The following is a 12,087-nucleotide window of genomic DNA, read 5'->3' on the forward strand; positions in this document are numbered from 1 at the left end:
TTGAACATGTACACACATTTATACCCGGAAGCTGCTTAATGCATTTTGCATACTGAGTGGATATAATAACCACCTAAAAGTTTGTATAGAAGTTGCTCTTTTTGAATCAACAAGTTTTGTGTCAATCAAGAAGTAAAAAAGAAAAGAAAACCAGAATGGTGCCAAAGACCTGTAACATCTGCAACCCCCCTTTTTGTAATTGATGATGTATTTATCCTTTGATATATTAGAGCTCTTATAAGTGATGGGATTGGCTTCAATCCAAACTCCAAACAACCTTCTTGCTTTCTAATCAGAAATTATATTGTAGATATTGAGTTTTTCACAATTTCAATATGTCCCAGTAAATTGTCATCGCTGTGTGATATGTTAAAGTAGGCGGCCATTTAAGAAATGAACTGGCCCATGGTTCATTTTTGAGCTGTCATGTCACCACTCATGACTGCACTGCAGATCGAGGCTGGTGCTTGTCTAATCAAAGATCTGCAGTAATGTAAATTTAGCCCTGCACATACTTTGAAATTATTGGGATGTTAACCCTGTGATTGCTGGATAATGTGTGGCCGCTTCAGGGCTCCTGTCAGAGAACATGAGTCGCCAGGTCGGGTTAAACTTTTTAGTGGGTAGTAATATTGTGCGTTACAAGCAGTCACAAGCTGCCAACATACAGTATTGGTAGTTAACATTTCTGAAATAAACCCCCAAAAAGCTACATTAATGTCACAGCTCCTTTACCTACTATTATATGTCATCAAACATTAGGTTGAATAGACCCAAAAAAGCAAAAACAATTGTTTCGTCTTCCCTATGGATCTAATTGTTGTTTCTGTCTGCATCTGGATTCAAAAATACAATGTTGTTTGAATGTGTGATATCAATGAAAGCATGTTTTCTGTATAAACATAATGTCTGACACACACCGTATGTACAATTTTGCAGTCAAAAGTGCAATCCCCATTGACCTGATGCAAAAACATGTGAGGGTCCAAACCTAATCAGCCCCCATTGATCTGCGCTTAATGATCCAGAATAGAAGTCTTTAAAGTAAAAAATGCATAACCCCAGATGAGTCCTTGAGGCTGCTCTTCATGCCGGATACAGTTCCTGTGACCATTATAATGAGGCTTTAAGCGGCGTGGCGGCTGTAAATCTGCTAAGATTGCGCTGCTCCTGTTTGGACTGGACCTCCCCCCACTAAATCTCACATGCAGGACCAGAGCATAATTTATTGTTCTCTCCTGAGCACAATCACCACAGCAGTAAGAAGTCAGCAAATGATCACACGTCACCAGGTTGGTCATCTAATGTTTGCTGGTGGGAAGAGAATTAGACCCAGATGTGTTTCAGCATCTGAACTCAGATGTCTGGGTTGTCTCATTGAGGATGCTGTTTGACAAATACTGTGAGGGCTGGAGGTGTTTGTATGTATGCTGACATTCATGCTCGGTTCAAGACAACTATAGGCTACATAGCAAACTGTCCTGAAAATGTCTGTAGAACATTCTCAGATATGAGCTTTCCAAACTTCTCTTGAACATGTCTTAATTGTGAGTTTTGCATGTGCAGTAGGCCTAAGATGCTAAAATTGTATCCATATACAATCATGTATTAGGTTGTGTGGGCTACAAAGGTCAGAGAAATAAATATGGATCATAGTGCACTGACTGCATAGTATTACTTCCCACATGCAGGCATGTCCTCACCAAATCCAAGTGCACTGCAAAGGTAAATGTTTAGAAATGAATACATCCAATTTCCCCTTTCAATTAGCCTATCACAAAACAGCAGGCCTATACCATGTTAAGTGGTACATAGGCTACAGCACATGTAAGCTACTATCTAAACAGCTGCTGAGCTGGTGTACTGTAGCCGATCACAGACCGGGTACAGGTCCTGCAGGACTTCCTGTAGACAGGCTACTGCGCGCCGGCAGAGCGTAAAGACCCAGGAGGAGACTGGGGCGTATTGCTGTAAAGTAACCCCACAAAGGAGCAACAGATATCGCTTTTTGGTCAATTATCTCTTTTTTTGGGCATCAACACAGTGCTGATTGAGTGTCCAAACCGTAAGCGCGTAGGCTATAGTCCAACAGCGGCATGTCCGAGAGGAGCGCTCAACATCGCAGCTTTGAGGCTTCATCACCGGCAAGTCCCGCGGATCAGATGGTGCCGAAAAAATGACTCGGGCTCTCTCCATCCTCGCTTACTTTTTCACTTTCATTCACTGTAAGTCTGTCTTTCTTTACGTTCTGTGAACGAACCTACTAATGTAGAATTTTCTAACATGTGCTTGTTTCTGTGTCAGAGTTCCTACATTTATTTCGGGTGAAAGTGCTTCTGTGCTGAGAAGTGATTGTCCTTTTGGTGTCCCAAAGTCCGATCGCAGCCTTTCATTTTGAGTGCAGCTACCTTTTTAGTGCAGTGGCTCAATTGCACAGTGATAACAGAAACATGCAGATACCCACTAGTGTTTTGTTTTAATTTTGAAACCAGCTAAGTTTTCTGCAGTATTTAAATATAGGCCAACAGCAAAACACATGTATGAAAAGTATTAAACGTTGTTGTTTTTTTCACAAATTGAGCAGAGATATTATAGCCTCCTTCTGTAACACAGTGGAACATTTTGAGGATTTGGCCCTGCTATCAAATGTGGCCTGTATTCACCTAATCAGTAGGTAGCGTACTGATATTGCCGCTTCAGACTGATCTACAAAATATAGGGTCTAGGTGTGGCACTAAATATTATTTTACGTGACCTAAGTAGGTTTACTAAGAGAGATCAAATAGGCTGAAAGTTTAAACACTGTCTAACAGGATAAGTCTATTTAATGGCGTGCAACATGCTTTTAATATTTAATATTTAATATGCTGCGACACTCCCTGTGTATTTAGTATTTAGTCAGTCAGTTACATTTTAGTAATGAATCCTCATGTGTTACATAGACAACGCTTTCAATTTTTTCTCCATATAAAAGGGGAAAGGAAAAAGACAAAAAGGAATGTTTGATAATGCCTTCATTTTATTAATGCTGATAATCACATTATTGAGATCTGGAACACAGGATGTAGAAGAGAACATTTTTTTTATATAGGCTAGTTTATAAAACCTCACTCGACCTTTGCCCCATGTTTTGGTTCACTCACACACTTCATTATACTCGCGGAACTGTAATACATTTTCGTAAACAATGATTTTCGGTGTGCTGGGCAGAGGGACCTTATCCAAAAGCGGACTCTATCAGTGTATTACCACGCCTGACCTCACTTTGAATCAACCTAATGTCAACACAACACTTTTGAGGCACTTTTAATTTTACACATTAAACCTACAGACACACACACACAACACACACACATACACACATACACACATACACACATACACTCAAACACACAGTGGCAGTAGCAGATAATCACAAGTTTAGGTGTTGCCATTGGCCTTCACCTTTGGAGAAGATAGAGCTTGTTGACTTAGGTCTTCAAGGGCTTTCACAACACAACATCTGTGTAAAGACTGCTGTGGAGGGGACCTCAGCCAAGTCACTGACAAAGGCACAACCACGGCAGCATGTGCTGACCCATGGGGCTAGACTGTCGGCATGCCACGCCCTGCAAAGCTCCACGAGTCTGTGAGACGATGATGGCACACACAGTTCAATACAGAGCAAGAATAGAAGATTTGCGTTGGATGTTCTTACTTATAGTACACAGAATCATCACGTGGCTTCACAAAAGGCTCCAGGGGCATATCTAAGACTTGAGGACGTTCAGGGCTTAGCCCGGACCCATTAAAATAAACTGAATGCAATGCAAAACACGGATTGGCCTGCCCAGCTTGTTAATAGCCAGTGTATGTTCAGTTCAGCTGGCCAGTTTGGAGTCTTCCCCCAGAAAAGTCTGAACATTAAACAAATTATTTCGTGCATTCTGGTAATTTTCATGCACCTATTTCTACCTTTTTCAGAATCTGTGTATGCTGGAAATGTGAAATGTAAAGAGAAACATAACTTACAATCCAAATTAAAAAACATAATGGAATATGTTGCAATAAGGCTCTTAAGCATTTTGTAATGCTTTCAACTTACTATTCTCCTTTGGATAAACTTTTCTAATTATATCTCAGTCAGCACACATGCAGCCTAGTCCTTCCTCCTCTTTTGGGTCTTTTGTTGGGGAAGAAACATCCTTAAATGTGCATATGACAATTATTCACCCCAATGATACATTAATTCAATATTTCAGATGTGTTTGAGCAAGATTTCTGCTCATGTTCAAAACTTTGTGCATATTCAAAATATAACTCATCCTACCTGTGTCCTCATGGAGGAGTACTTAAACTTATGTTGTCTTTTCTTTCACCTTATACTCAAAACGTATTCACTCCCTCATGGAGTTAAATTCCCATTCACACCTTGTAGCATGTACAAGTATTAGATTCATGGCGTCTTGTAGGTAGGTTGAGCGGGCGAGTTCTCACTGTAGGTTCATGGTGATTTAGGTAGTCTTGATTTCTCACAGCAAGACACGCGTTAAGTCACAAGGAGGGAGAGACCAACAGACGGACAGAGATAAACACACTCACACACACAGTTTCCCCCACTCATGCAATGGATCGCTTTGTGACAGGCGGGAGAGATAAGCGTCCGATATGAATGGCCGGGCGAAAAGGCACGTGTACATAGGCTATTGTCTGGTTTCATATTTGTCCGTCAACAATACATTCAGGGCTACACTCAAAGCAAACTGGCTAAATCGACTGACGTCACCTCTGGCTGATTCTCTGAGGTTCTGCAGCCATGAATATCACTCTGCTGAGTATTGATCAGTAGCGAGTCTTCTTCTACGGGCCCATCAGTAATAGTTTCACCTCATTGGTATGTTTACCACAAGTAAGTCAACTCAGCAACTCTAGACCATGTGGGGGCATTAATAACCAGCTGCATGTAAAGACAATTGAAGATGTAGTCCTAATTCATTCTGGTCCAGATGAAAAGGACTATCATCAGTTTCAATCAGGCCTGTCTTCACCCCTGACATGGGCTTCGTTTGTCAGGGATGGAGGGAAGGAGGTGGAGTTTATTTTAAGTTTAAGTACGAAGTTTTAAGTATTGGTATTCATAGCTCATTCTCACTTAAAACGTACTGGACATCCAGTGGTTTGACTTTAGGCAAAAGCTAGTATTGCACGCCAGACCTATCTTCACAGCGCTGTGGAAAAACAAGAAACATTCCTGGATAGGAGAAAAATGTGTTTTGGCTTGTTGGCATTTCTTTAAACCATTCACAATCATCTTGGGCACGGACACAGTAACAGTGCCTCTGCAAAATAGCATCAGGAAGGAACTTATTTTGGTTGAACATGTGCACGTAAGGAGGCAAGCTCTGGAAATAAAAATGGTTGTTGAGTATTTGATGAGAATTTTACTCAAACAAAGATAAACATAATTTAAATGGCCATACTTGTTTAGAGGATGTTTCCCGAATCTACCAGAGTTTAAAATGCCAACACAAAGAAAGTGGAAAGTGAGGGATATCCGGACAAAAATGAGGGACATCTGGCGGAACCTCCGGCGTCACTGGAACTTTCCCGTAAATGAAACGTCATCGATATAGATTAGGAAAAAGCAGACTTATTAACATGCATTGAAAATATCTGCCCTCATCCCAAAGGTAATTACTTATTTGGAAATTACTTTTGGGCCCTCATCACATTTTAGTATAATTGCACAACACAGCCATCCCTGGCTTTCTTAATTGACAATTGCTGTTTCCCTTGAGACTATGGATGCAGTTCGTATGAAGTCTTCTCAGGGATAGAGGAGGAACAGCTTGTACGCATATTTAGCTAAACAGGATTTGTTCACATCCTATTCATAACGTTTTAGTGTTTTATACAGGTAGGCGGAGAGGGTATTTAGACCTTTCTACATTTACATGTACAAATAATACCACAAATTACATAGCTATAAGACCCGTATCATATAATGCCAACACTTAATGCCTGAGCAGGAAGTGTAAAGAGTAAGTAAGGGTATTGAAGTCAGGGTGGTCAATAGTCATGTAACTTACAACTTCTAAATAGTAGACTGTGAGTTAATGTACTGTCATCGACCAAGAGTTAGTGTTGGCTTGTAAATAATGTAACCACAATCTTTCATAACCCCTAAAGACACAGTGTTGGACACACTCTGTAGCTCTAAATTTGCCATGTTTGCTAAGCCATGCCCATGTGAAGTGATCCAATCCCTCCTGAAGAATCTGAATTCCTGCTAGTACTAATACCACATCCAGTATGCCTTCTTTTGAAATTGTTATAAACACTCTTTGTTTCAGTTCTGAATCAACAGAACAGCCAGAAAGCAAAACAGCCACTGTCTAAATTGTTTAAACCACAGTTGGAAACCACTGCAGCATACCTAGCCACTGCTATCCAGACAGCTCTGTCCTCAATTTAGAAAAGTAGCTCAATGTGAAAGCTTAATGTAGTGACTTTAAACAACCAACTCAGCAGTTAGATTATGCAAATGTGGAGCCAATCTGGATGATGGTCCGAATGGATTAAATTATTTGAAAATCAGCAAGGAATGTACCACCATAAGGTGATATATATGCAAACAAGCAGCATAGACCTTACATTTTATATAGTCTCTCTCGATCAAACACTGAAGGTCTAATGTTCTGAAGCGTTTGTCTTGATAGTTATATTTTATGTATACACTACCTTGACAAAATTGTGTCACCAGGTAGCAGCTGTGCTGAGTCAGAGGAGCGTCTCATGAACTGGTTGCTGAGAAAGGATCGCTACAATCTGCTCATCCGCCCAGCTGTCAACAGGACCGAGAGAGTCACAGTGAAGCTGCAGGTGTCTCTGGCTCAGCTCATCAGTGTTGTAAGACACCAAATACTTCTGCCCACCATGTGTATTTATTTGTGTGTTTGTGTATATGCGTGTGTGTGTGTGTGTGTGTGTGTGTGTGTGTGTGTGTGTCTGTCTGTCTGTGTGTGTGTTTGTGTATGAGGGATATAATGTGTGTTGTGGGACAAAGAGGGAGACAGAAAAGGAATGACAGAGTGAAAAGAGTGAAAGAAAGAGGATTCCACAAAGCTTTGAGAAACCAATTAGTTAGATTTAGATTAGATTAGATCAGATTCAACTTTATTGTCATTACACAGGTACAGGTACAAGGCAACGAATTGCAGTTTAGGTCTAACCAGAAGTGCAATAGCAGTGAGTGCAGGATATACAATGAGTCCATAAGGGCAGGACATGTATGTATGATATGTACTGAATAAATACAGAGCTAAATACTATTATAAACAGAATTTTACGATCCTGTGCAGAGAGGCCATAGCTTTAAAGGGATGGATGGAGTAGAGGATAGATCTGCTCAGCTGTGATCTCTGGCTCTGTCATGTCCAGTTTGAAAATTCAGCGCATTGGATTAAAAGGGGCCATAAAGCTGTTTTAGCCACAGTGATAGCGGCTCTGCTCTGATTTACAGCGGAAGCTCCTCCCAGCTGCACACCGAGGCCGCAAGGCTCATTCACAGCCTCACTTTATGAGTTTGCATTGTACCCCTGGGAGTATTTGGCATTTGGTATCACTTTACTGGAAGTGTATGTTATGGGAGTGTGATTACAAAGCCCTCAGCAAATATGTCAACATGCAATCAAGGAAGAGCGGAGGATGTAAATGCATTTATTTTTTTATTTTTTACCACACCTCAAAGTAGATGCCAGAGTAAAAATAACAGTAAGCAGGAAGGTTCCTCTATTTCAGATAATTCCTGTTACAAAGATTCTGTCCTTAAACCTTGATATGAATGTATATATATTCACATTGTTGTCATAATCTTCTTTTTTTTCAAATCAGCTTTCCTATAATTTTTCCACTGCCCCTGTGAACTATAGTAGTACCCCGTGGGTGGGAGTCACAAGCCATAGCTTAAATGTCCAGGGTCAGCCAACAAGCTGTTCTTTTTTCTACGTTGTTGATGTTCAATTACAATCATATTTGTGCATGACAATTGTTTTTTCCCCACCCTACTTGTACATTTCCAGAATGAAAGAGAACAGATCATGACAACAAATGTCTGGCTCACTCAGGTAAGTGTGATGAAGCTCACAGTCATCTTCTCTGAGTCAGCCTATGTCTTGTTAAATGTCCTTCCCCCTGAACTTGAATTAAACCATATCCCTTCTTCCTCTCTAAATCTGGAACAAACTGCTTCTGTAATTGTGCTCCAAACATACTTCACTGATAATGAAGCATGTAATTAGAAATGAGCTGGTCTTGTGAAAGTGTGTGGAAGTTGGATCTTGACTTCCAGGTCTCCTCTGTCTCTCCAGCACTGGGTGGATTACAGGTTATCATGGGACCCTGCAAAATACGAAGGTATCGACAAGCTGCGCATTCCTTCCAGACACATCTGGCTCCCAGATATTGTCTTGTATAACAAGTAAGCATGACAGGACCGTAATAACTTTATGAGAGATTTTACATCCATATGTGCCATGTTTGTACTCAAAATTAAAACAGAAGATTACTAGATGTAATAATTTGTTTATGCTTTCTCTATAAGATTACATCTATGTTTTTAGATGGGAATGGGAGCAAGACATATCAGAATTAATATGCTTGCTGTTCACCATCAATATCTTTCTCAACTGATTCTCTGAAACCTAGAGTTAACATATTTAATCTTTTCTCTGTGGATTTTGGTTTCAATATTGACTTGACGGTCCTTTGCTGTAGGAAAAAAAAATACAAATTTTCAGCATGAGTGGCTTTCTTGTTATCTTCACTTCACTGTGATTGCAAGGTTGATAACACAAGCCTCAGAAATTGATTCACAGGCTCCCTAAAGTTCTTTCTCTTTCTTCCTCTTTTCATAGTGCTGATGGTACATATGAGGTAACAGTCTTCACCAATGCGATTGTCCTTTTCAACGGCAGCATCAACTGGCTTCCTCCGGCCATATACAAAAGCGCCTGCAAGATCGAGGTCAAGCACTTTCCCTTTGACCAACAGAACTGCACCCTTAAGTTCCGCTCTTGGACATATGACCACACGGAGATTGACCTGATCTTGAAGTCTGAGGTGGCTAGTATGGATGATTTTACTCCTAGTGGGGAGTGGGATATACTGGCCCTGCCAGGCAGACGAACTGTCAACCCTCTGGATCCCACCTATGTGGACCTTACATATGACTTCATCATCAAGAGGAAGCCCCTTTTCTACACCATAAACCTCATCATTCCCTGTGTTTTGATCACATCTCTGGCCATTCTGGTCTTCTACTTACCATCAGACTGTGGGGAGAAGATGACCCTGTGCATCTCCGTCCTCTTGGCTCTCACTGTGTTCTTGCTTTTGATCTCAAAGATTGTTCCTCCCACCTCACTGGATGTGCCTCTGATCGGCAAGTACCTGATGTTCACCATGGTGCTCGTGACCTTCTCCATCATCACCAGTGTGTGCGTGCTCAACGTGCACCACCGCTCTCCCAGCACCCACACCATGCCTTCCTGGGTCAAGCTGATATTTCTTGTGAAACTGCCTGCCTTACTCTTCATGAGACGCCCTCAGAATAACTCTGCACGCCAGAGACTTCGCCAACAGCGGTGTCTTAGGGCGAGGAGATCCATTTTGGGCTTGGGTTATCCGGTCACATCCAAAACAGATATCACCATGTCGTCTTCTGCACTGCTGTCTTCCGACTCTGCCTTCTCGACACCAAGATACAAAAACGTAGCTCATCCGACGGGCTACAGCCACCCCAACAAGAAAGGGAACTTGCGCTCCACTGATTACCTTCCCAGTGGTTTCACTTCTATCCAGGATTTCCAGCCGAGAAGAAGCTCAGATTGGGCTGCTGATGTCCAGGAGGCGGTGAACGGAGTGCGCTTTGTGGCTGAGCACATGATGGAAGATGATGATGATCAAAGTGTATGTATACACATTTAAACCAAATGTTTCTTTGCATCTATTCAGTGCTATAGTCACGTTTTTGCTTTGCTATTCTGCTCATTTAATATCGAGTATAATGTATGTTGAATGAGCACTGTCAATGCATACACATACTGCTCTCCAAGGTTTGAAAATCAAGAACCTCAGGAATTTATAACTCTAATTGACACATATATTATTGGTTTAATCTATGTACAAATACCAATGTCAAATTGTAAAATTGACATTGGTGTTATGGGAGGTTACATGCTGCTGTCACTATATTCAGCCAAGCTGAGACGCTGCAAAAAGTAATTAATAACAAATTGGTGATTTTTGCATTTCTGTTGTGTATGGATTAAATAAAAAGTTTGTTAATTTGTGATTGTAAGTAGATATTTGCTATATTCCATCTTAATAAACTGCATCAAAGGCCTTGGCATGATAATATTTAGTGCATTCTTTGACCCCTGAGGTGCAGAAAGAAATACCACTAATCTTAAGTAGTTATTGTGACCTTGCAAATTAAAGGCAGACGTTTGGTAATCAATCTCTTTCTTTCATAAATCAATAAAATAAGGAGGGAACAAGGAATGAGAAATGACTTGTTTCATAAACGACCGTGGTCGCTATTGAAAATGGGGTAAAAGGGTCAACGAGCTATTTATATACGAAACATACATTTTAGGTAAAAAGTACTTAATCTGAGTTTTATGGCAATGTAAACCACAGTGCCTGTAAACCTTCCTAATAAATATCATACGTAAGTTTTATCTACGAAGAATTAAACAAATGATGGTGTTCTTTAAAATTTATTTTTGACCAGTGGCCTTCCATCCAGATACATTTGGACCTTCATCTGAAATAATTTTGGCACCTCTGTGATAACATGATGTCTGTAAATTGTTTGTTTGGATGTTAAGAACCTAGATTTAAAGTGAATTACTCTCACACTTATTCACTCGGTTACATTTTCTGCCCCCGAGTGGCTGCACAGAGGCATGGCAGCGTCTGCAGATGACACACTAAAGCAGGACTATTTTGGTCCTCTTAACACTCTACAAAACTGCTGGTTTGTTAAAATAAGTTATGACAAAATCATGCACACTGACTGATTTGACTTCTGTATGTTTGCAGGTGATAGAGGACTGGAAGTACGTGGCTATGGTGGTGGATCGTATGTTCCTATGGATCTTTATAATAGTGTGTGTCGTAGGCACTCTGGGCTTATTTCTCCAGCCTGTCTTCCAGAGTCAGATTGTTCCCAACCAGCAGCCCAGCTCAGAGACTCCTCGCATATGATGAGCAACGAAGAAGACAGGGCAAGTGGTAGTTCCTTCCAGCAATTAAGCTGTTAGGAGGCCGGTAGTAAGTGCAAAGTCCTTTTGGTTTTTGCTTAAAGTCTGTAGTACCATATTGGTGGGGTTAAAAAGCAATGACAGCAACATTGTCTGTGCCAAACTCCACCAATAAGGCACCTGAGAGTAAAAGCATTAAAAATTCACATTGTACGTCAATGGAACAGACAGCATATTTGTGCAAAATAGAACATGAATCAAAACTACATGGTCCACAGCAATAAAACCTTCTACAGCACCCAAGGTTTTATGGAAATAGTACATCTGCAATGGGCCTAATGCGACGTCAGTGCACTGAGGTCATTTCCTTTCATGTTTACAATGGACAGCTGCAGAACTGGACTGAATGTAGATTTCACTTCACTGATGTATGCCGAACTGTTGAAGAAGAAGAACTATACCCCATAGTGTCTGAGATATAAGATGTCAGATGTTGTTTGACTCTTGATTTGTGTTTAAGTTATATTACCATGTCATTTAAATGTGATGTGTGATTAAAGTATGAAAAATGTCCTCTTTCGGTTGATTAAATGTTTAAAATCTCCAATAAAGTCTTAAAATTGTCAGGGTCTTGCCAGAGTGCTTAGTTAATCTGTGTTGTGATAAAGTTTGTCCTCAGAGCCCATACGTTTGTTGAAAATGTGCCAATTAAAACATTTCATCACATAGATAAGGCAGCTGTTCACTTGAAATGTGGGAGGGTGTGACCAGGCAAAAAAATGTGTTGATACAACAAAACAGTCAGAGAGGGAGCTGATGGGTAATACAGTGTCTTGAGGTA

At 40.7% G+C, this 12,087-nt stretch overlaps 1 protein-coding gene across 1 annotated transcript; it reads left to right on the plus strand.

The window, feature by feature from the left end:
* The first annotated feature begins 1,962 nt into the window (after positions 1-1,962).
* chrnb4 (cholinergic receptor, nicotinic, beta 4 (neuronal)) lies at positions 1,963-11,872 on the plus strand. Its single transcript, XM_034877432.1, has 6 exons — positions 1,963-2,225; positions 6,743-6,888; positions 8,061-8,105; positions 8,349-8,458; positions 8,895-9,948; positions 11,086-11,872. The coding sequence occupies exons 1-6, from the start codon at positions 2,177-2,179 to the stop codon at positions 11,248-11,250; spliced, it is 1,569 nt and encodes a 522-aa protein (XP_034733323.1). The 5' UTR covers positions 1,963-2,176; the 3' UTR covers positions 11,251-11,872.
* The last annotated feature ends 215 nt before the right edge of the window (positions 11,873-12,087 follow it).

This window comes from Etheostoma cragini, chromosome 1, assembly GCF_013103735.1.
Source record: "Etheostoma cragini isolate CJK2018 chromosome 1, CSU_Ecrag_1.0, whole genome shotgun sequence".
NCBI lineage: Eukaryota > Metazoa > Chordata > Actinopteri > Perciformes > Percidae > Etheostoma > Etheostoma cragini.